The sequence below is a fragment of the Halichoeres trimaculatus genome, unplaced genomic scaffold (genome assembly GCF_033239565.1).
Source record: "Halichoeres trimaculatus isolate MK-OKI-2021-1 unplaced genomic scaffold, fHalTri1.1 fHalTri1_scaffold_13, whole genome shotgun sequence".
In the NCBI taxonomy this organism is placed as follows: Eukaryota; Metazoa; Chordata; class Actinopteri; order Labriformes; family Labridae; genus Halichoeres; species Halichoeres trimaculatus.
Genome location: NW_027437191.1, coordinates 22,761,670 through 22,788,065, shown reverse-complemented (window position 1 = coordinate 22,788,065; position 26,396 = coordinate 22,761,670). Strand labels below are relative to the sequence as shown.

At 39.4% G+C, this 26,396-nt stretch overlaps 1 protein-coding gene across 14 annotated transcripts in view; it reads left to right on the top strand.

Annotated features, from left to right (window-relative positions):
* Positions 1 to 26,396, top strand: part of ryr3 (ryanodine receptor 3) — a 140,219-nt gene that overhangs the window by 86,252 nt on the left and 27,571 nt on the right. For all 14 annotated transcript variants that reach the window (XM_074685746.1, XM_074685738.1, XM_074685747.1 and 11 more), the window contains 27 exons: positions 2,943 to 3,216; positions 3,304 to 3,418; positions 6,411 to 6,543; positions 8,537 to 8,640; positions 9,139 to 9,274; positions 9,391 to 9,574; positions 10,002 to 10,104; positions 11,981 to 12,101; positions 12,811 to 12,980; positions 14,843 to 15,063; positions 15,715 to 15,805; positions 17,175 to 17,315; positions 17,868 to 18,031; positions 18,174 to 18,252; positions 18,367 to 18,456; positions 18,948 to 19,091; positions 20,671 to 20,733; positions 20,861 to 20,936; positions 21,016 to 21,139; positions 21,224 to 21,339; positions 21,447 to 21,514; positions 21,597 to 21,718; positions 21,909 to 21,958; positions 22,042 to 22,102; positions 22,195 to 22,433; positions 24,276 to 24,357; positions 25,087 to 25,217. In XM_074685746.1, coding sequence (XP_074541847.1) covers positions 2,943 to 3,216; positions 3,304 to 3,418; positions 6,411 to 6,543; positions 8,537 to 8,640; positions 9,139 to 9,274; positions 9,391 to 9,574; positions 10,002 to 10,104; positions 11,981 to 12,101; positions 12,811 to 12,980; positions 14,843 to 15,063; positions 15,715 to 15,805; positions 17,175 to 17,315; positions 17,868 to 18,031; positions 18,174 to 18,252; positions 18,367 to 18,456; positions 18,948 to 19,091; positions 20,671 to 20,733; positions 20,861 to 20,936; positions 21,016 to 21,139; positions 21,224 to 21,339; positions 21,447 to 21,514; positions 21,597 to 21,718; positions 21,909 to 21,958; positions 22,042 to 22,102; positions 22,195 to 22,433; positions 24,276 to 24,357; positions 25,087 to 25,217 — 3,402 coding nt within the window. The remainder of the gene's footprint in view (positions 1 to 2,942; positions 3,217 to 3,303; positions 3,419 to 6,410; positions 6,544 to 8,536; positions 8,641 to 9,138; positions 9,275 to 9,390; positions 9,575 to 10,001; positions 10,105 to 11,980; positions 12,102 to 12,810; positions 12,981 to 14,842; positions 15,064 to 15,714; positions 15,806 to 17,174; positions 17,316 to 17,867; positions 18,032 to 18,173; positions 18,253 to 18,366; positions 18,457 to 18,947; positions 19,092 to 20,670; positions 20,734 to 20,860; positions 20,937 to 21,015; positions 21,140 to 21,223; positions 21,340 to 21,446; positions 21,515 to 21,596; positions 21,719 to 21,908; positions 21,959 to 22,041; positions 22,103 to 22,194; positions 22,434 to 24,275; positions 24,358 to 25,086; positions 25,218 to 26,396) is intronic.

Sequence of the window (26,396 nt, the reverse complement as noted above, 5' to 3'; positions counted from 1 at the left end):
CCCCCGGCATATGACATTCTGCACCTGCCTCACTTTCAGGGTGTGATTAGTCAGTCAGCCAATTTTTGGCTGACATGCATGCAGCTAACTACGATATGTCGTGAATAATCACCCTTGTTGTGCAAAGACTGGACATGCTAACGGGCCCTGGACTTTAGAAGTTTTAGGACAAACCAGTCATGCATCATCACACTGCAAGCTTTTATTTATCTGATTCTTCCCAGTTGTTTTTGCACATGCCTGTCTCAGCAGACATAGTAAAGACGTGATGTCAGACTTTCAAGTAAGTTAACGCGTGGAAACAATGTTTAATTTATAAATGAAATGAAAGCCATGCGACAAGCTCCAGCTGTGAGAAATGAAACCATGCTGAGGTGTTAAAAACTGCAGTTAGAAATTTCAGAAACTATGTAAAAACCAAGCCTAAAGGGACAGACTTATACAGCATTAAAAACATATTTTCAGCCTGGTTGAAAAACATCTTGAGTCATAGTATCTCATGTAGTTTAGAAGATATTGATATCATCGGTTTATCCAAGTGGCACAGCTAGACTGAGTGACAGGTCAGCTTCCTGCCTCATTTCCAGTATAGCCCCTGCTGACAATAAGCTTCAGAAACAGATGAGAGATATCACAGTATCTACACCTATTTATTATATGGTCTGTGATGAAAATGTGACAATTTCACCAACTAACTGTCTTAAATGAAATTTGTTGTTTTTATTGACTACATCAACAATAAGGTTGAAGAAAATTCCCCACCCTCTGGATGTGATCTCACTTTTCTTCTGACCCTCTTTAAAAAGTTCATGCGGTGAATCTTTGCTGGACTCAGCAGTTTTCTCTGAGGCATGGATTCAATTTGCTGATAGGAAAAAATGACAAGGATCAAACAAATCAGTTGGGCCTTGATGTCGTCTTTTACCTCCGATGCTACAAGTTACACATATTCCGAATTAATGGATACTCAACAGCTCCACTTTTTTCTTAAACTGTCTCAAAGTTATGACAAGTTGCTGAGAGAGCATTTGTGTTGGTATCCAGGATGTTCAGGCCGTGCAGCAGTTATACCACATAACAGCAAAAGTGATCCTGAAAACTATATGCAAAGTATGAGTAGCTTTGTGCTATCTCTGATTTAGAATGAGGAACACTATCAACCTTTGTTTAGAGGTGTGAAATTGTGTTCCGGATGCAGCAGCGCATCTTGCAGCACAAGCCGGCCTCAGCATATTTATTTTCATATGAACAAAATGTAAATTTGTTTCTGGCTCTGCAGGACTTGCATTCTAATAAGTGTAAACAGCAGAGAGGCTGTTGTTCCACAAGTTTTTCAGTATCCTCAGGTTTCATCTTTTTTTATACTGAATGCAAGTCTGTGAGGATGGAAATGTGCAGAAGAAGAAAAACAAACCAGAATCGATCGCTATCTTTCATTTTGCCTTGCCGCTCCACACCTGTTGTGATATTTTTGCTCAGACAAACAAAGTTAATGGAGTCACGGTCTGCTGTTTTATCACCCTGCAAAGTTCTAATGAGCTCCAGTTTGTTAGAAAAGCAGCAGAAGGATGTTTGCTGCTGCTCCATAACTACACGCCTCATTCTGTATAAAGCTTTCTGTGTCAGTATGTAAAAAATGACATTGAAAGAGGAAGCACTGAAGTCACTTTATACGATGTAAGTAAAATCCAAATTGCATTTGCAGTAAATTTTTAAATATAGATGTGAAACAGGTCACTTTTAGTGATAAATCCACAGAGAACATCACCTAACAAAAGCCGCTCCTCGTCTTTTATGGAGCTCAGCGATGAGTTTCATCTCACTCATTGTGTGCACTTAACTCTCTCTGCTCTCTTTGTGTTTGTTGTTTTTAAGCCCATCAGGCAGCTGGTTTGTCACAATAAGCTTTGAAACACTCTACCTTCTCTGCACCAAACATTAGCAGAAAGTAGCTGTTTCATTTAGTGGAACATTTCTGGGATGAAGAGTCTGGTTCTCTCCCAGGATTTGATTAGCCCTAGAGAAAATTTGAATACAGGCAGTGATTATGGTGTGAATTTGCCAGGTCATGTGTTCAACACTTCCAGAAATATCTGTAAGATTTGTGAAAAATTGAGTTAAATTTTCTCTTTATGCTTTAACTATTATGATATGTGGTTCCAAGACTTAAATTATGTGCTCAAAGACAGCAGTTTTATTATTAAAAGCTCAGAATTTCACATTTGTTAAATCAAGCTATAGTGCAGCAGTCCTCCATTATCCAGCTCTGGGACTTCAGTTAATGGCTACTGCTATGATGTTACAATCTCTACTACCCAGATGTAAACAAGCACAGATGACAGCGTACAGCCCGGTGATTTGGTGGGACTTCAGGGTCCTTTTTTTTTGTAAGTAATTTTTCAGACATTTTCTGCCTTCAACCGGAGGACAGGACTGTAGATGGAGAAGAAAAAGGGAGGTAGTGGAAAATAACTTGGAAAAGAGGCCACACATTTGACTGAAACATGAAGTGACTGCTTGAAGGGCAGGTGACGTACCACAAGGCCATACTGGCACCCTGCAAAGTTACATTCTTGGATATTTTTAAGTTAGTTTTGATCTTTTTATGCCTTTAATGGGATAGAAAAAAACAGTGGATAGAGCAGGAAACAGGGTGAGAGTGGTCAGTCACACACTCCATGAACCAATATGGCATCCTTTAGGCTTTATGATCCCGGGTTTAACTTTGTTTTAGTATCCTTTTACTTTTAGATAAATCAGTAAGTTAAAATAAAAGTTGTGACCTTAACAACAAACACCAGTTAAAAGCTGCAGGATGCCCCTGATATACTTGAAGATAGAAAGATAGAGCTCATGAAATATGTTCATTCCACAAAGCTTTGCTAACCATATACCCTTATATCATTATTCACTGAATTAACATTGAGCTCTCATCCCTCCAGCCAACTTGAAGGAGCTCATCTCTCAGACCATCACCAGCTGGGCTCAGGAGTCTCACATCCAGGACCCAGAGCTGGTCAGAGTGATGTTCAGCCTCCTCAGGAGGCAGTACGACGGCATCGGGGAGCTGCTGCGAGCCATGAAAAAATCCTACACCATCAGTGCCGCGTCTGTGCAGGACGCCATCAATCTGCTGGCCTCTCTGGGTCAGATCAGGTCTCTGCTGTCTGTTCGGATGGGCAAAGAGGAGGAGAAGCTCATGATTGATGGACTAGGGTAAGTGGTGTCCCTTTTTCCTCTCATCTTGTTTTAACATCAGTGGTTGCTTCTTTCTTTGATGTACTCTTAATCTAATGTCTCCAGTGACATCATGAACAACAAGGTTTTCTACCAACACCCCAACCTGATGAGAGTTCTGGGTATGCACGAGACCGTCATGGAGGTCATGGTGAACGTGCTTGGAGGAGACAAGTCACAGGTAAAGAGACATTTTACTTAAGCTTTTGAGACTTGATGTTATGACAGAACATTAAAAGTTGACGAACCATTTTAACCTAAGGTCCACATGTGTATTTTTCTACACATGTGACACTTTGTCTGGGACTGATCGCTGTCTAATGGAAATCTAGATTTATTTTACCCTTGAAGTGTTAGCTTTAGCTGTTTTTCCTCATGTCCTTCCAGCTTCTTTTAAACACTTAAAGTGACTTTAACTTTTAAAGAACTTGTAGAATTTCTGTTTCTACTCAAGGGGATCATTTTTCAGCTGGAGGCTGTTAAAGCCATGCTTCCACAAAGTGGTCCAGTTCGGTTGATCTTGGTACGGCAATCATAAAAGCAGCTGTTAAAGGGTGACTCTTCAACCTGGATTTAAAGAAGCTGAGAACTGAACTTGAACCAAAGGTCCTCAGAAACAAATATTAATGTGTGCGATATTATTTTCAGTTTTAAGTTTGATTGGAAAGGTTTTTATCAAATTATTTAATGACAAGCACTGATGGAGTCTCGACTTTTTATGCTTGTATCCTGATAACAAAAAAAAAAATTGAACCCCAAGTAGGAGAAGCAGGCCAAAATCAACACAGAAAAACCACAAAGAGGGTAACAGAGCTGCTCCAGGCAGGAATGAAGAGGTCAGAGAGAGGCCTCTGCAGCCTCGCCTTTTCGGGCAGTGCTGACAGAAGCTGGAAGAGACCGGGCTGATTTAATGTCACGACCCATGCCAAGCATGAGCCCAACCTCAGACAGTAAGACCTCAGTGAGACATTCAGGCCTTCACGTCTGACTCCTGCAGTCTGATCACGCCTTCTCAGAGACAGATTCCAGACCGCTGCACTGCTACTTGATACGATCGCTTTGCTAACTTTAGCCTTATAAAGCGGCATCGACATGGCTTGTAAATTTTATCAGGTTTGCAGTATTTGAGATATAAAATGGAGCATAATTCAGATAGGTCAGGGATTTTATGGTGTTGTATTTACAAAATAAAATTCGATTGAATAAAATCATCAAGGTTTACGATGGGCACTGAATACAAAAATAGTTCCAAAGTTTATTTTCTGTCAAGACTTTTAATAAATCCTTCAAGTCATGATGCATCAGGAGCGTCTCCCATGATTTAAAGTCAAACAGTTAAAGCCACAACTCTGATGATGAGTGAGATTTTGAAGCCATTCATATTTGCAGAATGCAATTTGCTGCAGGTTAGATGAGGATCTATCTCCCTCTGGTATTTATTTATCCTCCAATCCTCTGGCAGTTTACTTTTATCTCCTTCATGAGCCAAAAACCACTTCACTCTTAGATTTATGCTCTGACTGAACTTACACCTGAGCGAAGAAAACGAGGATGACACAGACGTGAAGGCATTAAAGCGTGAAGGTGAAATGATTTTCCAGGTGTCATGTGCAAACAGAAAATAAATTTTGTTTATGAAAAACACTTAAAGCTTTTATCAGAGACAAACTTTGAAGACTTTGCAGCCTGCAGGCATATCAAAACTGATTAAAGTCTGCCTGGGCGTCTGTGAAAACTTCTTCAGGGAGGGCTCAGTTTCATCTCTGAAAATCGAAACCAGAGTGTCTGATACAACAAAAATAAACAAACCTTTTAAGTGAGAGTTAAAATCAGGGATCAATGGTGAAATAAGGCAAGATAAAACTGCTAACTCAAGCACCAAGCAGTGGTGGTCCCTCTTATAGAGAACATTTTGATCATTTTTACTCCAAACCATTACTTTTCTCTTTGGGGTATTTAGAGACAGGATGAATGCCAGTGGTAATGTGGGAAAAAAATACTGATCATATAAACCGTTTTGGTCTGCATCTGTATTTGCATGACAGTCACGATTACTCTCCAATTTCCAAATCTAGTCTATCAATCTAAATCTTTTAAAGACTTTATATTTATAACTTCTTGTTAGTTTCTCTGCAGATATCCATTTAGACTCAAAAAGCTGGTCATCGCCACGTTACTTCACAAAAAATAAAAATATTTTACTGCTTCAATATATTAAAGTCCCAGTCTCTGCTTCAAACTTAGTTTTTGTTTTAAGTAACACCTGGACTTTTTGTATTGTTTTCAATCATTTTAAAGCACTAAAAGTTGCAGAAAAGTGGTAATTGATTACAACTTGATTCTCTGAATTGTTGTATAAAAGCATAGAAATATAAAGATTTAAAAAGATTAGACACCTATTTCCATTTTTCTTCTTTCTTCTTTCTTCTTCAACTTGAACTACTTGAACTCACCTTCATTTACAAAGCACAAAAGTGCTCCACAAACAGAACAGAGGAACATTAAATAACAGCAACATGTGGGAATAGTCATGTAAAACACTTAAAAGTAAAAATGAATTTAGTGCAATCAAATCAATATAAGATCTAATGAATACCATAAAGTCAGTCAAATAAATACAAGAAACTAAATGCATTAGAATCAAATAAAACCATTGTATCTTGATTGTTCTGAGGAGGTTGTGCAACAAAAGTCAGGAGATATAGTTGGTCATGAGCTAGAGAGGAGGAAAAAACAGCAATTTTATCTTGTTTTCACCTTTTGTTACAGTCAGGGTAAAATTCGAATCAACTCATAAATCAGGAGGAAACCTCGTTACAGATTCATTTGGAGGTACAGTAATAGCCAAGTGGTCTAGGTTTAGCATCCTATAGGGCTAGTCCTTGAATGCGTAGCAGGGGTTTCCAATCCAATCTATGGCACCTTTACGGCACGTCTCACCTTCTTTCCTTCTCTATCCACTGTCCTGTCTTCTCTGAATAAAGGCATAAAAAGTCCAAAATCTATCAAGAATAAAATATTTTTTTGGACTCTTGGCAAGAAGGCTGGACATGAAATAACTGCAGATGAAACCCTTTAAAGGGACAGCTAGACTGCAGCCTTTGATGGAAAAAAAACAACTTTACTTTTAAGTTGATCACGTCCTTGCATTTGTCTTTAATTCTTCTCTACAGGAGATCGCCTTCCCAAAGATGGTGGCCAGTTGCTGTCGTTTCTTGTGCTACTTCTGTCGCATCAGCCGCCAGAACCAGAAGGCCATGTTTGACCACCTGAGCTACCTGCTGGAGAACAGCAGCGTTGGGCTGGGTACGTACAAGGAGACTTTATTCAGTCCTGTTATCAACTGATAGTTTCTCAACAGCATCGTTTGATTTTGCAAAAAGTATTAATTACCTCAAGAGAGGGTTTTAAAAATATACAGAAAACTGATAATGTGAAGGATATGCAGAGGGTGTTAAAAAAAAAGAAGGTGAGATGAGGAGAGGTAGTCTGAGAGCTTAGCGAAGGATTTCTAAAGATGTCTTGACATTTTGAGTTCCTCAGACATTCACCATCCTTCAGGAGGTAAAATCTGCCCTTTCTGACTCCATGCTGCAGAATGTTCCCTGAAACCAATGTTTGCCACTCAGAGAGTTTTTCAGCAAACCAACTTGTGGGCCAAACTCATCGCCCACTTTATGTCAGGGCAACAGTTTTGTAGTAAAAGGGGCGGAGATGGAGCCAGTTAACAGAAAGAGGGAAGGGAAGCTGTGACGGAGACAGAAAGATGACGGACGAGTGTTATTCAGGTGCTCAGGATGAGACTGATGAGTCACTGAGCTCAGACTGCTGCTGTGAACTTAAACAGACAGCAGTGAAGAGGGAAAAGTGCAAACTCCTAAAATAAAATCTACAGGTGCATCTCAGAAAACTTAAACATCATGAAAAGTTAATTTAGTTCAGTCATTTTGATGCGCATTCATTCAGGGTTAATTATCCAAATGATCGGTTTTCCTTCATTAAAGACAGAGTTATAATTATAAAACAATCACGGTTATATTGTTCAGTCTTAATTGTTCTGTAATGGTGTGAACGGTTCTTTTCAGAAAAGTAAGCCAATGGGATGAAACCATTCTCTGAGTGTTTCCACTTAATGAGTCTCAAAGGATTCATTAAATCAAATGTATAAATATCAATGCAACATCAGAGGTTTCTCATGACGGCTGTAATGATAGTAATTGTTGTAGACGGGGGTGCAGACGTCCATTAGAAGTGACATGGGTCTTGATTGAATGAGATCCCTCAATCTCTGAAACTATGGACAACAAATTATAGAAAGAGTTGGACATGTTTCAGGCAGAATAGTGCTTAAATGAAAGTTTGAGCTTCTTTGCATTTGCTGCTGTGTTTATCCATGTGCATGTGACAGAAAGTTATTATATTATATATTATATATTATATAAATTTTAATGTTTCCTAAATAATTCATACTATTTATGACTGCTGTCATTTGCTTTTGAAATCTGACATTATAATATACTGTAGTTAAAAAAAAACAATATTTAGCTTAAAAAAAATATGTTCTAGGGTCTAGTAAGAAATAAGGGATTTAAACCAAATTGCTTATGTGAGAATCTGCAGGTTTTGTTTTGTCTGGGGAAAAATTCATAGAACTAAAATATGTAAAGTTAATTCATCAAAGGTAGAGAATATTCAATCTAAGGTTGATACAGAGTTGATAAGAGGCACAGAAGAAAATAAAAAAATGGAGGTTAGGTCCGTAAAAAGTTTTTTTATTTTTAACACACGCGCACACACACATGCACACAAGCGCACACACACACACACACACACACAATGCTTAAAACCAAAACAGTGCCAATAAAGTTAGTATATTTTTGCAAAAGGTCTGATCTGAGTCTCAAAATTCAGCCTTTTTTCCTTGGAATTCTGATTTTTTTTTGCAGGATGTTAATCTTTTTCCCCAGAATTTTTAAAACACAAAATTTTGACTTAAATCTGATTTAAAAACTGAAAATGCCAGGGTTTTTTTATTATTGTTTTTGCTGGCCGTACCTCCAGAAAATTTAATTTCCTTGGCTCCAATCTTTTCTATGGTTTGAAGAATGCCCAGCAAATGTAAAAAGCAGTCTCACTATACCCTTCCTCGGCTCTGAACTGCAAGACAATCAGTGGATTATTGGAGCTCAAGCTGATAGACTTTCCCTGATGTTAGGTACAGAACACAATGAGAAGTTTGCTTTGTGTGTAACACTGTGAACTTTTATGCCTGTTTTTCTTTGTGTATGTGTGCGTGTAGCCTCTGAAGCCATGAGGGGCTCCACTCCCCTGGATGTTGCAGCGTCTTCAGTGATGGACAACAACGGCCTGGCTCTGGCTCTGGAGGAACCTGATCTGGAGAAGGTTTGTTTCCTCATCTAATCAGAAATGTTGTTGAGATTACTGTACTAATGATGCTCAAAAAGTAAATTTAAATGTTAAGAAGAAAATATTGATAATATGAAGCTGAGCCAAAGCAATTTGAATATCAGCTTCGTGTTATTGGGATACCGGCAGCCTCAGGCTAATAAACATATTACTCTTTATCCTGCAAAGTGTGTCAGAAGGGTCTATCAAAGGAACATGAAACAGTAAATTGTGGATCAGGTTTTGTTGATTTCTGAGATTATGGAATTAAATTTCTCACAATAAGTGTATATTTACTTAAATGTAAGTGAAGTGCATTGAAGCAGCTTGGTTTGATTAGATATACTTCAGGTTTTTGAATGAGATCAGGACTTGTGTTAAAAGAATCACGCTCTGAAAGATGTAAAAACATCTGAAGATAACATTCATAAAGACATGGTGTGCATTTTTTATCCCTGCAGTGAGACTGAAACATGTTCATCTCTGTGTCCGTAGGTGGTAACATACCTGGCAGGCTGTGGGCTTCAGAGTTGTGCCATGCTGGTGGCTAAAGGTTACCCTGACCTCGGCTGGAACCCCATAGAAGGAGAGCGATACCTGTCCTTCCTGAGGTTCGTCGTCTTCTGTAACGGTAAGTTGAGATCCAGGATCTCTGCCCTTCAGTTGGCCCTCACATCTCCATCTCCTTAAAGTTTCAATCATCTGAGCTTAAACCCTTATCATTGTCATGCTTTGTTTCTCCATCAGGTGAAAGCGTGGAGGAAAACGCCAATGTGGTGGTGAAGCTGCTGATCAGACGTCCAGAGTGCTTTGGCCCCGCCCTGAGAGGAGAGGGAGGTCAGGGTCTGCTGACTGCCATGAAAGAGGCCATCAAGATCTCTGAGGATCCGGCTCTGGATCTGCCTCAGACCCCTGCTGTAGTCAATACTGGGTAGGAAGTCTTTTACATTGTTACCTGTGAGGTTAGAGGTTTAAGTTTGAGACTAAAGCAGCCCTGACGTTGATCAAAGCTCCCGGCTCTTTGTGGAATACATTGATGCTGATTTGCTCTGATCAGTATGCACAGGCTGCAGATCACGGGCTGCATATTAATGGAGGAGGATGTTATTCCATGAAGTTAGGAAAGAGATTGGGCGGTGGGTCAAAATACATTAGAATTACAAAGTAGACTGTAAGGAAGTCCTGCACTCTCCTGTAAATATTCATTAATTCACATTTTATGGTTCTTTTTGTTTTGGCTGTCTGCAGAAACCATCTTAAACTATAAAGTTTGTAAGTTTGGGTTTTCTCTATGCTTTGTGGTGGCTCATAAATCTTTCCCCAGAGTCACAGAGTCCTGTTTGTACTGTTTGTTTCAGGTCTGGTGAGGAGGAAGGAGAGGTCATTCATATGGGCAACGCCATCATGTCCTTCTACTCAGCTCTGATCGACCTGCTGGGACGCTGTGCTCCAGAGATGCATGTGAGCCTCTGACATCCACAGCCGAGGACAAACATTCAGGGCGTTGTTCAATTCGATTACTTCTCCCTGTGCTTCAGGTTTATCCAGCCCATAAATCTTCCCTTATAACAGCTGATGGGAGCACCTCGAAACACAGTTACCTCTACGATTTTTGTCCATTGTAGGACAAATAGTTTGTTTAAAGGGAAAGATACATTTTTTGTTTGGTATAACTTAGGTCTTGAGGCTTCTCTTCTTTGTTTTTTCCCTCTGAGCAGATCAGACGTAACACAGTGGAGCCCCAGGTGTGATTTGATAATGATTTTTGTAAATGACTTCTTGAAAATGATATTACCAGATGCAACAAGTTAGACTTACAATATCTTGAAAGAAAACCTCAGCTCCAGTTTTTTCGCTACTCATCCTGATGAGATTTCAGCTTAAAGCATTAAATTCATGCAGATGAGTTCTTCACTCTGTGTTTGGTGTGAACACACTGTTTCTATCACATCGTTTGACTTGTGTCAGAAAGCTTGAGTTTGAATTGAGTCTTGAGTCCTCAGTGTTTAAGTCTGAGCTAAGTCAAAGTCAGCCAGTAAAGTTTTTACCAGTGGAGTCTGAGCTGAGTCCTGCCTATTGTAGTCCAAGTAACAAGCTGAGTCCTGACTATCTGTGTCCCAAACCTTAATCCAGTAATGCATCCCAGTTACAAGTTGAGTCCCTTAGCTGTGTCAGAGTAACGAGTTAAGTACTGCCTATCTGTGTACCAAACCTCAAGTCCAGTCATGCTCATCAGTCTGAGTTATGAGTCCAGTCCTCATTATCTCAGTCTGTATCAGAAATCTAGTGCTACCTGTCAGATTCTGAGTTACGTGTCGAGTTATCATTATTAGAGACCAAGTTATGTGTGAAATCCTCATTATCCAGATTCCCAGGTACCGGAAATCGGTACCGTATTGTTTCAAATGTGAAAGGTACCCATCCCTACCAGTCATGTTTATCAGAGTCCCAGTTAAGAGTCGAGTTCTCATTATCTCAGTCCATGTTAAAAGTTGAGTCCTCCCCATCTGTGTACCAAATCTGAAATTAAGTCCTGCTTATCAGCGTCCAAGTTACAAGGTGTGACCTGCTTATATTTGCCTGTGTTACAAGGTGAGTCCTTATTATTAGACTAAAAGTTACAAGTTGAGTCCTTGTTAGACATGTCAGAGTAGCAAGTTAAGTACTGCCTATTTGTGTACCAAACCTCATGCTGAGTCATGCTAATTTTACTCCCAGTTTAGAGTTGAGTACTCATTATCTGAGTCCTACTTATCAGACTGAGTTCCAAGTCAAGTCCTCATAGTTAAAGTACTGATTGTATGAACCTGGACTGACAGTGTGGGACTTTTTGATTGTGTGGAAAACATGTTTTTCACTTTTTTGTTTTGCTCTGCTCTTGTTGGTGATTACTTTGTCCTGACAGTTACTGCAGCAGCACAAAGAAGCACAGGAACAGGCACAGAGATAAAGGCACTTGTCTGCACTTACTCTGAAACAGATACTTTATTACAATTTTTAAAAAAAAAACTTTTTATTAACGTCAAAACAGCCTGTATCTGTTTACCAGAGTCCTCCTCTCTATCTCGCGAATGCAGCCAAGGCTTGAGTCAGAGTCATGAGTCCTGACAATCAGGAGTTGAGTATCACAGCAGTGTCTTCTCATAAAGACATCTCTAATTTCAACACTTCTTTAACAAACTCTAATAAGAACACTCCCTTCACTAATATCAGTGATATTATCTATTATCTTCACATTCATCTTGTTTCCAACCTTCAGTCATTTCAATCCTCCTACAGTAACTGAATCAGACGGTGATTCAAACTGTCCCTGTTTCTCTCTTTGTTTCTTTCACAGCTGATCAATGCAGGTAAAGGTGAGGCGCTGCGTATCCGAGCCATCCTGCGCTCTCTGGTTCCCACTTCAGACCTGGTGGGAGTTATCAGCATCCCCCTCAAAATGCCCGTGGTTAATAAAGGTACGTTGGTAAAAGTGACATGTACTCTGCATGACGAATCCTGTGGGGAATGAACTGACAGAAACATATCCAGCTGAGGCAGAGGAGTGTTGTTTGGACCGCTCTCCCACAGCCCTCTGATGACACATTTTCACTGAAGCTGTGTCCACTAACACAGAATCAGCCTCTGCCAGCTAAACTCAGACATAGCTTCACTTTACTGCACAGATTTGGCTGCTATGTACGGTGACTCACTCTTCCATATCAAGAAGAGTCCAGTAATTTCATATCTCTGCATGCAGTTTAAAGTCATCTCTGCTTTCTCAGCTGGAGGTTTTCCTCCAGAAGTGACTCCGTCATACCTCTCTTGAGTTTAAATGTGGATGATTTTGGTGTTGGAAGCACAGATGCACAGATTACGCTTTGCTTTAATTTAAGAAAAAAGCTCCCCTCAGCACCTGAAATTGAGCTTCTTATCTAATTTTTCTTTGTGACGTTTTTTAATAAAAAAGCAAGCTGTGCATTAAACGACTGACTGCACAAGGTTCAGCTTTTTAATACATTTCTTCTGCTTCTCAAGCTGTAATTACTTTACCTTAAACGCTCCTGTGACAGCTCAGTGCCAGCTATCCTCACTTTACATCTTCAGTCTAAAATAACCCAACACTACATCAGAATTAGACTAAACAGACTCAAACTTTTTCTCCTTTTGTTTGTATTTAACCTTCAGACGGCACAGTGACCGAGCCTGACATGTCCGCCTCGTTCTGCCCGGACCACAAAGCCCCCATGGTGCTCTTCCTGGACAGAGTTTACGGCATCGAGGACCAGAGCTTCCTGCTCCAGATGTTGGAGGTTGGCTTCCTGCCTGACCTGCGAGCCTCAGCGTCTCTGGACACGGTGAGCCAAAGGAAGCTGGTTTATCATCATTATTCATCACATAATAGGAGTATCTCTGATATCTTCACACTTGCTGCAACAGTTAGTCTCACTTTCCTGATTTGGGTAGTTTCTGTTCTGAAGTAAACTTCAGCTCTTGTTGCAACAGAAACAGATAATCTCAGCTAACATGAACACAGCTCAGGGCTGGATTCAGAAAAAAAGATCATAACTGCCTCAGAGTTTGCAGAAGCATTAACGTAATCACAGGCTCAGTCGTTTGGTTGGAAACATTAAACATCTGCTCACGCTCATTAGACTCAGTTACTTGTTCCAAACTCAAATTGTTTTGCAGAAACTTCCTGCTGCAGCTAAGTGTGACTCACTGTTTAATCCTTAGTTGCAGTTCAAGCAAGATATCGTTGAAAAATTAGATCTTTGATTTCTCACAAACCCATCGGGAGATATTTTTTTGCAGTGAAAGCTCCTGGAATGAGTTTTTATTTTGTTCTGTGAGCCTCTTTGTGACAGAAGTCCCAGCTCACATACATAAAAATCTCCTTCTTATGTCTTTTTGCAAACAAACTCATCACTCATAGACTTAAAGCTTGGTTGATGCTTGACATGTCCGCAAAGTCCATGTGGCTTTGTGCAGACGCCCCCATTGCATTATCCTTTTCGAGCCGGAAATTTCCTTGTTGTGCACCTCATAAAACTTCTCACTTCAGCACAGGGACATGCAGACACACAGACAAACAGGAGCTCCTAGGGTCCAAAAACAAAAAATCCTGATCCAAAAAAATCCATGATTCTTCACACAGAGATCACCGTTATAACTAGGGATGGGTACCTTTCACATTTGAAACAATATAGTACCAATGCCCGGTATCAGTACTCAGCCGTACCAATTTTCAGTACTTTTTTGTGTTAAAGTGGTAGAAACTATTAATTTGTTTAATAATAAAATGCAACATTTTTTTCAATTTAACATATTTATTCTTAAATATATAACTTTGTAATGCTGTGTTCATGTCCAGCATGGAAGATCACCTACTCTTCAACTCACTCACAGTCACAAGGATGCATTTAGGTACCTAAACATTGTACCTTTTTATTTTATGTGAACTGGGACCCAGTACTTTTGACAGAATTTGGTCGGTACCTATAAAAGTACCTCATTCGTTACCCATCCCTAGTGATAACTGTGTGATGGATAACTCCTGGTGTGAATTGACAAAACTTAGCAGAGAAGAGGAGTTAGCGAAAAACTCAAAACATTATAGTACAATATAAACAGTGTAAACAAATCTTCTACTCTAGTTTAGTACTGTGCATTCATGACACACTGCCCCTTTAAGATTGGGAATGGATGCCGAGGAGAGCGGTAAAAGTATAAAAGCCACACACGTTCTCTTATGCTAATTCTGCGCATCTTATTTTTTTGCAGAAAGTAATAGAGCCTGAAAAATATATAGGCCTATATGTATGAACAAAACACACTGACAAAATAATGCTAAATTCAAGTATTAGCATTCATTCCACTGTCTCTGTCAAAGGCAGTGTGAAACTCCCTCTCAGGATCTTACATTTTATAAATATGAGTTGGTGTCTGAGATTTTATTCCTATTGCAGCTTTAAATACAACAGGTAAACCACAGAACCCCCACCCACCAGCCTCTAAAAGTCACATTTACATTTAAGAACTCCTCTAACTTTCAAAGAGCGTTTCCACTCAGTCTGTGCCCTTTTCAAACCTGGATGAATTATTAAAATAATTCCCAGCTGTGACAGAAGGAAAACAGTTTATTTCAGCTCCACAAAGAAGCCTCATTCACTGCAGCATTCCCCGTGTATCGACCTGTGTGTGTTATTCTCTCCCTCAGGAGGTGTTGAGCACCACTGAGACAGCGCTGGCCATGAACAGGTACATCGGCTCAGCCCTGCTGCCCCTGCTGACCCGCTGCGCCGCTCTCTTTGCTGGCACCGAGCACTACACACAGCTGATTGACTCCACGCTGCAGACCATATACCGGCTGTCCAAAGGCCGCTCGCTGACCAAAGCCCAGAGGGATGCCATTGAGGAGTGTCTGCTCGCTATCTGCAAGTGAGTCCTGCTGAGGCTCTCTGTTTCAGTCGCGGCTGCAAAATGTCAAGTTTTCAAACTGTGCTGCTGTCTAAAGGCTAGTCATAACACAACACATGTTTAATAGTCCTCTGTTCCACCTGAGTATGTCTGATCACTGCACGAAAAAAGCTCTGAGAACTAAGACCTCAAGCACACAAGATCAGAGGGTTAGCTTCTCAAATTATCTGATGATAGTAGAGGCTCCTGAGATAATTCTTTTTTATTAAAAAAAAAAATAATAAAAAAAAAATAACAGTTTTTTTTTTTTAATCTTTTGAACACGAGATGATTACCTTAAAAACTCACTAGTGATATCCAGGGTACTACAGTGTGCATAGGGATTCACGTGAAACAACATTTCAGTCACTGGAAATAACTGTTGCAAACTGTTCTCATTACCATAACTATCCAACTATTTCTGCAAGAGAATTTTCAAACAGTTCTTGAAAATAGAAACGATGAGCTTCTCCAAGGACGATTTCTGACTATTTTAGGGATGATCTACTAAATCTTCTCTACCAATGCCAAACACAAATTTCTTTACTTTTTGTGCTTTTTGTTTGATTTTCAGGCAATTCCTTCTTCTTCTATGATTTTATATTTCAACATACTTGTTTTTGTCTTTGTCAGGCACCTGCGTCCCTCCATGATGCAGCAGCTGCTCAGACGCCTGGTGTTTGATGTCCCTACGCTTTCTGAATACTGCAAGATACCCATCAAGGTAAGGCACGGTACCCTGTTTGTGAAATAGTGAGTAAACAGTGTTTATTGAATTTTCTCTAAAATTCCATGTCACATTCACTCATTTATGCCACATTCAAACACTGATGGTAGACGCTGCTGTGTTAAGGTAGTGACTAATCTCATTCACACAGAATGAGACAATTAGGCATTAAGTATCTTGCCCATGGACACTTTGGCATGCCAGACAGCTGGACTTGGGACCCTTACCTGGTTATTGAGAGAGGCAAAACAATATAGTTGATGTAAAATATAAAAGAATTCTGCTTCAGTGACATAAAGCAAAAAGGGGTTTCATGTATTTCACAGTCCATTTATCTTTAATGTTTTCAAGTTGGTCAATCCTGGTTATGACTTTTGCCACACCAGGCACTTTTTTAATCAAAAAAATTCAAACCTTCTTGATTTTTATTTACAAGAGTGTAAAGATCAAACAAGTGCTGGACACTAAAAAAGACATAAAAATGTGGTTTGTGAGAATAGTAATCAATCAAAGTGAATGGCACACACACATCAGCTTATAAGAGGTAATGCAAAACCAAAACAATGAGGAAAAAAAGAAATATTCAGCGGAAATAATTTATTAAAAAAAAAGAATAAAAACGAGAGTAAGAAAAGATGATGACAAAAAGAGACACAAGATATATGTTCTATGGCCTTGAAAGGGACACAGTTTTTAAAAATCGGGCCATGTTATGCATCCTGTCGGTAGAGTAGTATGCAATTACTGCAGCCAGTCAATAGGGGGAGCCAGAAATATTATGGCCTCACTTTTGAAAAAAACTAATGTCCTATATGATTAGCTACGATCTATAATGTATATAATGTATAATGTAAACATACAGGGGCGGATCCGCAGCTCTACAGGGGGAAGCTGGCCTCCAATGGAAGAACCTTGGAAGAACCCCCCCCCCATAACCCCCATAGTTTTAATGTTCTTAAAAACAAACTAAAAACAAATCATTACTTTGCTAAAAGGCCACTGAGGCACATTGAAATAAGGGATGAATTTGATTTCTTAACTATTAAGATAATCTTTGGCCCCGTAAAAACTTTGTGACACCCCTGCATACACGCCGATCTGTGTAACAAACCCTCTGCTGTGTGCTGCTGTGTGGGTTTGAATGAAATAATGCATGTAGCAAAGAGACCAAGCTGGCTAACATCTGTCGGTAAATAAGTTTCCACATGTGACATTTTCAAGTTCAGTTCAAGTTAAATTTATCAATCAAAACCTAAAAGTCAACACATTCTTCATTTTGTGCTGTGAATCAAAGATCATCCGTCCTCTCAGTAATGATCAAGAGCACGTCTTCACTCTGATGTTTTCTTGTTTCTCTGCTCTCCAGCTCCTAACCAACCACTATGAGCAGAACTGGAAGTACTACTGCCTGCCTTCTGGTATGGGCAGCTGTGGCATTGCCTCTGAGGAGGAGCTCCTCCTCACCAAGAAACTCTTCTGGGGAATCTTTGACTCCCTTTCTCAGAAGGTACAACCAGGATCTGTGTTTCATTGAATAATCGGGACAAAGAGACTTTATTTATTATCTTTAAAAGCTGCAAAACACTGCTGTGTTTTCTTTCTGTGAGGATAAATCACAGGTGTCAGGAGGCAGGGGGATATTTCCTTAAGATCCATCTCTGCTGCATAACAACATGTTTAATAGTCGAGCAGCGTTCTCTTCCATCTGTTTGCTGCTGTTATTTTCCAGAAACACATAGTTTCTAACACCTGCATGTGGATCTCATGAGGGAAAGTTCCCAGTCGTCAGAGGTAGTGAAGTGAAAGCTCAATGGAGTGCTTTTGAGCAGTGCAGCTGAGGCGAAGCCAAAACAAATGAATCATTTATCAGAGTGTGACAGGCCATCGCTCGCCTCGGACTCCTCAAGCTCTGTGTCTTTCACATCCCCTCTTCTTTTTGTCCCTTTTACTTACCTCCATTCACTTTGTTTATCTAATAAGACTTCGACATGTCTTCATCACAGATATCATGACATGAAAACAGCTCTGTAACCTCTCGTTCATACTGTCTCCTCTGTAGAAGTATGATCCTGAGCTTTTCAAAATGGCCAAGTCGTGCCTGTGTGCCATCGCTGGAGCTCTGCCTCCAGACTTTGTAGATTCTAGCCTTGGAGCTACGCTGGAGAAACAGGCCTCGGTGGATGCACAGGGCAACTTTGATCCCAAACCCATCAACACTGCCAAGTGAGTAAAATCAAAATGCTCCTACTCGCTGTAAGAATGTCACGGAAAGGAAAAACTCCTGCTTCGATTTCCATCTAACACCTTAATCTGAATACAAAAACTTCCTGCTTTTTTGTTTAAGTTATAAATCTTCACTTTCCAGTATCTCCCTTCCTGAAAAACTTGAGTACATTGCCAACAAATATGCCGAGCATTCCCATGACAAGTGGTCATCAGAGAAGGTATGTCTGTGTCTTTTAACTTTCAGATTTTTATCTACCTTTATGCCATTTGTTGTGTTAACAAAAGGGGGAAATTATTTCGAAATCTTCATGAAATACAAATTGTTGTTGCAGATGTCAGCAGGTTGGAAACACGGAGACGCTGTGGATGAGCAGGCCAAATCCCATCCACTGCTGAAGCCTTACAAAGCCCTGAGTGAGAAGGTTCGTGAGACAGCTTTGTAGATACCAGAAAAGACCATCAGGGCGCCATTGGCCTGTCGGTTCAATGTTGAACTTTCAGAGGCTTTTAGTCCTTTTTGCAGCTGACACTGGTTAGACTTCTGGCTCCATTTGCTTCAAATCGTCCTCCACTTTCTACTTCCTGTATTTCCTGTTTTCTACATCTGTCCTGTCTGATGAAAGGCAAAAATGACTTGAAAAACATTTAATTTATCTTGCTAATTTAAAAGAAACACATCATACAGTTTGTAGGATTTTGTCTGGGCTTGGTTTCCCTATGTTGGGTGATTTTTTTTAAACCCTAGTGACTGTGAAAAGTGCTTTGATACAGTTACACTTCCTTGCACTCTTCTTGCCTAACAGCTGATCTTATCTTGAGTTTATTTTTCAGTGTGATATTGCTGTTACTTTTACCAATATTACTGTTAAATCATTTAACAGTATGTGTCTGTGTGTGTGTGTTTGTAATTTAGGAGAGAGAAACCTACCGCTGGCCCGTGAAGGAGTCGTTGAAGAGCATGCTGGCGATGAACTGGAACATTGAGAGGACCAAGGAGGGAGAAGCCATGTTCCAACAACGAGAGAGTGAAAAACAAAAAAAGATCTCAGATTCACAGGTACCAGAAATCACACGATAAATCATCCCTTCATCATTTATACCCCTACTTTAAATCACTGCAGCTCAATAATGTTGTTACAAATTTGGTCTTACTCTCCAACATAAATCACAGGGCTCTTATTTCTTGTCAGAGATGGTGTCACATTGTGCTGTGGTGTTTTGTTGATGATTTATAATGAGCACACAATGAAGTATTAACAAGAGGGAGCATAGATAGCCTTGTATGAAATTTAAAGCAAAGCAACAAAAGCAAATGCCCCTCAGTAATGGTAATGTTTTGACACTCTCTGTGATTTATCAGTTCAATTAAACCTTATTTTCAGCATTGTAGAACAATTTGACAGCAACAGAAATACTAAAATGATAAAAGTAATTTCTCAAACAGGGCTGTTTTTGAAAGTAAATGTCTTCAAACTGCTTCATTTATTCATGTTTCATCCTGTTGGCCAAGACTGTATTTGCATTTTAAGTCCATCTGTTGCAGTCTGTTATAGTCACATGGTCATCCAACAATATCTGACAGAACCAGTTGAAAGTATAAAAGATAAGGGTACAGTGATGCTTGTCTTGGATCCAGAAGCAGAAATGTGTCACACACTTCTGTTTTCTGACTGTAAAGTGGGTTCTGACAATGCTCTCACATCAACTATAAAACTAAAAACATGTCGGAGAGTTGCAGCAGGGAATATCTATCAGACCCATAGTTTCTAGATTCACCTCCTTTGTGTTTCTTCTATTTTTGCTATGTTAGCTTCTAGAGTGTGATCTGACCACTGCAGTGTTTTGTTTAACACAAACTTATAAATGAACCAATAAAATGTTAAGAATTGATCATTTACACAATATTTTCATTGTAACAACTGGTAAAATGTGGCTGTGAATAATCATCATCATTTTAAAAGTAAATATTTTGGAGTTACTCAAGTGTATTTATTTTTCTAAAATAAAACATAAGAAAAAAGGTACCATTTATGGTTTAGCTTTTCACTACATTTCAGTCTACTTCATCCTATCTCTATTTATTGATAAACTTATTTACATTAAAATTTTACTTTTTTAATAAGCCACATTGAAATGTGTTACTATTTTTTATAGTATATTTTATTTTTTATTTTACCCCATACTTGTTTCTTTGTATGGATTTATATGGATATATGGATCTTTCATATTTTATTTATTTTTTTGTATTTGATTTGATTTGATTTGATTTGATTTGATTTGATTAAATTTCATTTCATTTCATTTCATTTCATTTATTAATGTCTCCATTTTGTTAGTCTTACATATTCAAATTTAATTTTCAACATTTTATATGACCCCCTGAGTTTGACTTTTGTATTAAAACCTTATGATTGTGTTTCCTTAGCTCAGCTCTTTTTTTTCTCAAGTCTTTTAATTGAAAGTTTTCTACTATTGTCTACTATTTTTGCATGGTTTTATGCAATTTTTTTTTTTTTACAATCATTTTTATTTATGTTTAGCCATTTGTGCTACACTGTGTTGTATAGAAAGTGCTTTCCACATACAGTTTGATGGATTGATTGAATGATTAAAAGCGTCTCTTTCTGTCTTTGCAGGTGAACGGATTCAGTCCTGCTCCCATGGACTTACACAATGTGACTCTGTCCAGAGAGCTACAGGTTGGTTCCAGTTTTTCTTTTTATGATTGTCACATTAAGTTTCTTTAGAGCCCTGATCTCCTGTGACTCAGACTCATCATGTAGTGTGTTCAAGTGTTCAGATTTGATGACTTGTGTGACTCTGCAGGGCATGGTGGAAGTGGTTGCAGAAAACTACCACAACATCTGGGCCAAGAAGAAAAAAACTGAGCTCATTAGCAAAGGTTTGTTAAATTTGAACATGAACCTTCTGCAGACTAAAGTTGACATGGAAATAATTTCAACTTTTTTCCCGTTCACCAGGAGGAGGGACCCACCCACTGCTGGTTCCCTATGACACCCTGACCGCTAAAGAGAAGTACAGAGACCGAGAGAAGGCCCAGGAGCTCTTCAAGTTTCTGCAGATCAGTGGCTACGTCATCACAAGGTAAACCTTGTCCTTTTTCCTGCTTCTTTCTGTCTGACCTGCAGCAAATTTCACAAGATTTTTTATGATACTTTCATCTGTCAGAGGTCTGAAGGACATAGAGCAGGACTCATCATCCATGGAGAAACGCTTTTCTTGCAAGTTCCTGAAGAGGCTGTTAAAGTACATTGACTCTGCTCAGGAGTTTATCGCTCATCTTGGTGAGTGTGTCGTATATTTAACAAGAACTCTAAGCATATGAAGGATTGTTTAAGGCTTTCTCTGAGCTCTTCCATCACGCTGACCTTCCTTTCTGTTGTAAAACCAGAGGCTATGGCCACCAGTGGGAAGACGGACAAATCACCTCATGACCAGGAGATCAAGTTCTTTGCCAAGGTCTGAAAGTCTTTAAAACCCCCTGAAACTTTCACTTTAAAGTAATTACTCCATCCTAACAGCGTAATTTTCTCTCCCTCAGGTGTTGCTTCCTCTGATAGATCAAACTTTTAAGAACCACTGTCTGTACTTCATTTCCACACCAAGCAAAAACCTGAGCAGCTGTGGGTGTGCTTCCAACAAAGAGAAGGAGATGATCACCAGGTACTGCTGAGACAAAGAACACCCCAGGCTTTTACTGTTTAACGTGCATCCCCTTACCTTAAAACCTTAATTTTTTTATCTCTATGAAATCACACTACCCCTTTTTTCACCCACTTTGCTTCTTCCAGCTCTTCCTTGTTCTCTCTGAAGCTTTTTCTTCACTTCTGTTCTTACCCTCTTTGTTTTCCAGCCTATTCTGTAAGCTGGCAGCTCTTGTCAGACACAGGATTTCTCTTTTTGGTAAGGCTGGCTCTGCCTCTGCCTGTTTGTGTCGTGTAGCTTTAAAGATTTCTCCTCTTCTACAGTAAATGTTTCTCTTACAGGAAGTGACTCTGCAGTAATGGTGAGCTGTCTTCACATCCTGACCAACTCACTGGACACCAGGTGAGCTCCCACTGGAGTCTCTTCATGCCGAGTCTTTAGTTCTGACTCTTGTGTGCGTTTCCATCAGCCTTTGTCTCTCCACCCTGTCTTAGAACCGTGATGAAGTCCGGCTCAGAGCTGGTTAAAGCCGGTGTTCGGACTTTCTTTGAGAATGCTGCAGAGGACCTGGAGAAGCTGCTGGAGATGCTGAAGCTGGGAAAGTTCCTGCAGTCTCGTGCTCAGATGAAGAGCGTCAGTCAGAGCATCAACTACGTGACCGTGGCTCTGGTGCCAATCCTCACCGCTCTGTTTGAGCACATCAGGAGACACGAGTTTGGAGTAGATCTGCTCTGTAAGCTCACATGATAGTGTCATACATGATATAAATACATATAATGACATGTAATGATACTATATAACACAATGCATTTCAGTCATCCATTTCAATGATACTACAGAAAAATTTTGTTTGATGCCTGAAAAACATTTATAAACTCAACACAATGCAACATTAAACACAACGTAAAGATGCATCATATGAATGACAAGCTGGAACACAATATAATACAATAAGACAGAACAAGATAAGATTCAACTACGACTTGACACTACAACAAACAACACAATAAAACATAAGACAATACAATATGATACCATGTAACTCCTCACTGGACTATGCAAATACAACAAATAGAGTAATGGCAGGATACTGTACAATAATATACACAACATAACAAAACTATACTTTCTGATAGTATTCTATACTATACTTTACTTTCTAATACTATACTATAGTATACTATATTATACTATACTACACTTTCCTATACTTTACTATACTTTACTATACAAAACTATACTATACTATACTATACTATACTATACTATACTATACTATACTATACTATACTATACTATACTATACTATACTATTCTATACTATTCTATTCTATAATAGTACGGTACAGTATACTCTACCATACCGCACCGCACCGCACCGCACAACCCCACACCACACTGTACCATACCATACCTTACTATACCATACCATACCATACCATACCATACCATACCATACCATACCATACCATACCAAACCAAACTATGCCATAAATATGACATGATACAATAGAAGAGGGCTTTTCAATTAAAAATTCGGTTGGTCCAGATTTTCAGACTAAGGACATGAGCTGGACCGCACATTTTTCGCAGCAAAGTTCAGCTGCTTTGGCCCTTTCCTGAGTTATGCAAGTCTGCTTTATTGTAGTACAGCTCCGGTTGTAAGACACAGTCAAACTCTGAATTTTAGCTGCCCCCTCATGAGTTCCCCTGTGAAAGTTTGTCTGAAACGCAGTGTATTTTCCAGTGTGGTGTCTTTGAACATTTTAATCTTTCAGCACTGCAACGCACTCGTTGTAGAGCAAACACATAGGTTTGGTTTTTTGGGCTGTTTTGTTTCAGGGTAGAAAGAGACATTCTATTTTCACCTGTGTAGGACTGCTAATGTTAACTTTTCAATCGCAGCTGCTCAATGACACAGTGCATTGTGAGATAGGTGTTGCTCTCAGTATTTGTCATTATGTTGGAGTAAGAATTTGTCAGTGCTAGCAAAAGATGTTTTTCTCATCGGACCTGAATCCCAATCACTTGGCAGCTGCTTTTGGGTTGCATGTGGCCTACTGGGCTAATTGAATAGCACTGCTATAGAATATGATACAAAATAATTAAAACAGACTACTATTAAACACAAAATGATCTGGTAAGTCATGACATGATCAGGGTGAGGCAGTACAATTGGAAACGACCTTATGGGTCCAATTAAAGACACATTCTGTATTTTCAACTTTTAACACAAGCAATTAAACAGGGAAAAATAATGCCTCTTCCTTTTTATACAAATCTCGTCTTGTAGATATTTATATTTTAGTAAAAAGCATTAAATCTATAAAAACAATAAAGACATAAAACAAACAGAGCATGTCCTTTGGAACAGATCCCTTTTATGGTTCCTGACACAAACTAAATTGAGTCTGTCAATCTTGTAAAATAAACCAGACTTTAAAAACCCACTGTGCATACAAATCCCGCATTTACTCAGCACAGAAATACTCAGTTATTCAATGAAATACTTTGTTTGCATAACATTACTGTCTTCTTCATACCCGTGTGACTGACAAATTTATCTTTGTTCCAGTGAATGACGTGCAGCTCTCCTGCTACCGAATCTTGGGCTGTTTCTTCTCTCTGGGAACGGGAAAGAACGTCTTTGTGGAGAGGTGGGAGCCCAGACATTATCTATTGATGTTCAGCAGGATGTTTAGGGATGTTTTTAGCACTGTTAATGTGATCAGGAAGTTTGAGTATGTATGCTAACACCGAAAGCTTGCTGTGACTTTATTTGAAGCATGTAGTATTGAGAAGGACATGTCAGTTCGTTAACAACATGAAACACATCAGGACACAGGATGGACTTAGGCTCATATATATTATAGAATATATATTATATTCTATAATAAGGACAGCACAGATTTTGTGGCACACTATTTGTTACGAAATGCAGCCCAGGGTTTGGACTGTAGCCAGATGAGATAACAAGCACATTTTATGGAAAACTATTAAAGCTAAATGATTTTACAGTCCCCAGGAGAGGACACAACCAAGCGCAAATGTCTGTCGTTAAAAGCACAATTCTGTGGCATTATTCCCCGACTGGCTGTTCCACGACTGAAATAACTTGCAAAGCTGTTTGTCACCTTGAGCCAACACAGGCCGTAAAACCACCTGGTAAAAAGTTTGGGCAGAGCCTCACCTTAGCTGTCTGCTCTGAGTTATAGTGGTGACTCTGTTCGCTGAAAGAAGCTTGAATGTTGAAGATAACTTGGCTGCACTTTGACCAACTGCATTGACTCCAAGCAGAAGAACAAACTGTTTGTTTACCCTGCTGTGTTGTAGAGTTTATTGCTTTATTAACATCACGCTTGTTTAATTTCCACGTTTGTTCGCAGGCACCTCCCAGCTCTGGGAGAGAGTCTGGCAACCCTGGTGGCAGCCATGCCCGTGGCGTTCCTGGAGCCGAGTCTCAACGCCTACAATCCACTCTCTGTGTTCAACACCAAGACCCCCAGAGAGAGAGCAAGTGAGTACCAAAAAGATCCAGCTTTTCACTTTTATCTTATTTTTATTCTTCAACCATGATGTGACAGTCTTTTGTGTAAACCCTTTAAGGGATGAAAACAAAGACCGGGCTGGATCACACTGATTTCTGTCACAAACTCTTTACAAAGCATACTGTCTTGATGGTATTTTAGTGTAAACACGCCCATTTGGTGTTACATATTTATGAAGAATACACTCCACAGATGTGACACCATCAATAACAAAGTTCCCCACCTGTTGTGAACCAACAAGGCCAGCTCTTCCTGTCACTCTGTCACTCTGTCACCCTCATTCTGTTTAACGGCTCCAGATTGTCTCAACAGACTGGATTTGCATACAGACTGTATCATTTCTCATCTCATACAGCAGAGGAAGAGTTGTTTTTCTCTGTGGAAAGGTGAAGCATGCAATCTCTTATTAACACTGAGCTGCATTTACCATCATCACTCTGCAGACAGTTCATCTTTCATTTCAACAAGGCTTGTTCAGACAAAGAGAGTTTCATTTCACCCTTGATTTTCTGCATATTACCTGGTTTAATATGTACAAACATTTCAGAAGTATGACCTTTCACCCTCTGCATCTGCTCTGGCAGAGATGGTTGCTTCTGGGCTCTTCACAATCCTTTTCAAGACAGTCTGGCTGCAGACCTCCCCTCTCAGCCGACTCTCTTGCAGGCTCTACTCTGAGATCCCCTCCACCATTAGAAGGGAGTGGTGTCAGGATATGGAGTAAAACAATACAAAATAAAATCAAGAACATTACCTTTGAAGTTACGTTGAAAAGTCTGTTTTTTTCTGTTTTAATTACTTCTGTTAACCTGATTCCTCCATGGTGTTACATTGAAAAAACAAAGTATAAAATGCATCACACAGATGGAAAGTCACTGTATACTTGGGTGAAAGCGCAGTTTTTGTTACATTAACCTCTTCGTTACTGGTAAAATTAGACCTCAATGAATATATTCACTGCTGTACAACATGAACCTAATATTGAAATAATTGTGTCTCTGTAGGAAATAAAAACAGTCACCTAATGGAGGTGCCCACCAATTTATGTTGACTTACTGATGACATGCGTTTTATACTTTGACTTTTCAATCTAACGCTACTGAGGAACCAGGTTAACTGAGGTAATCACAACACAGAAAAACCAAAGT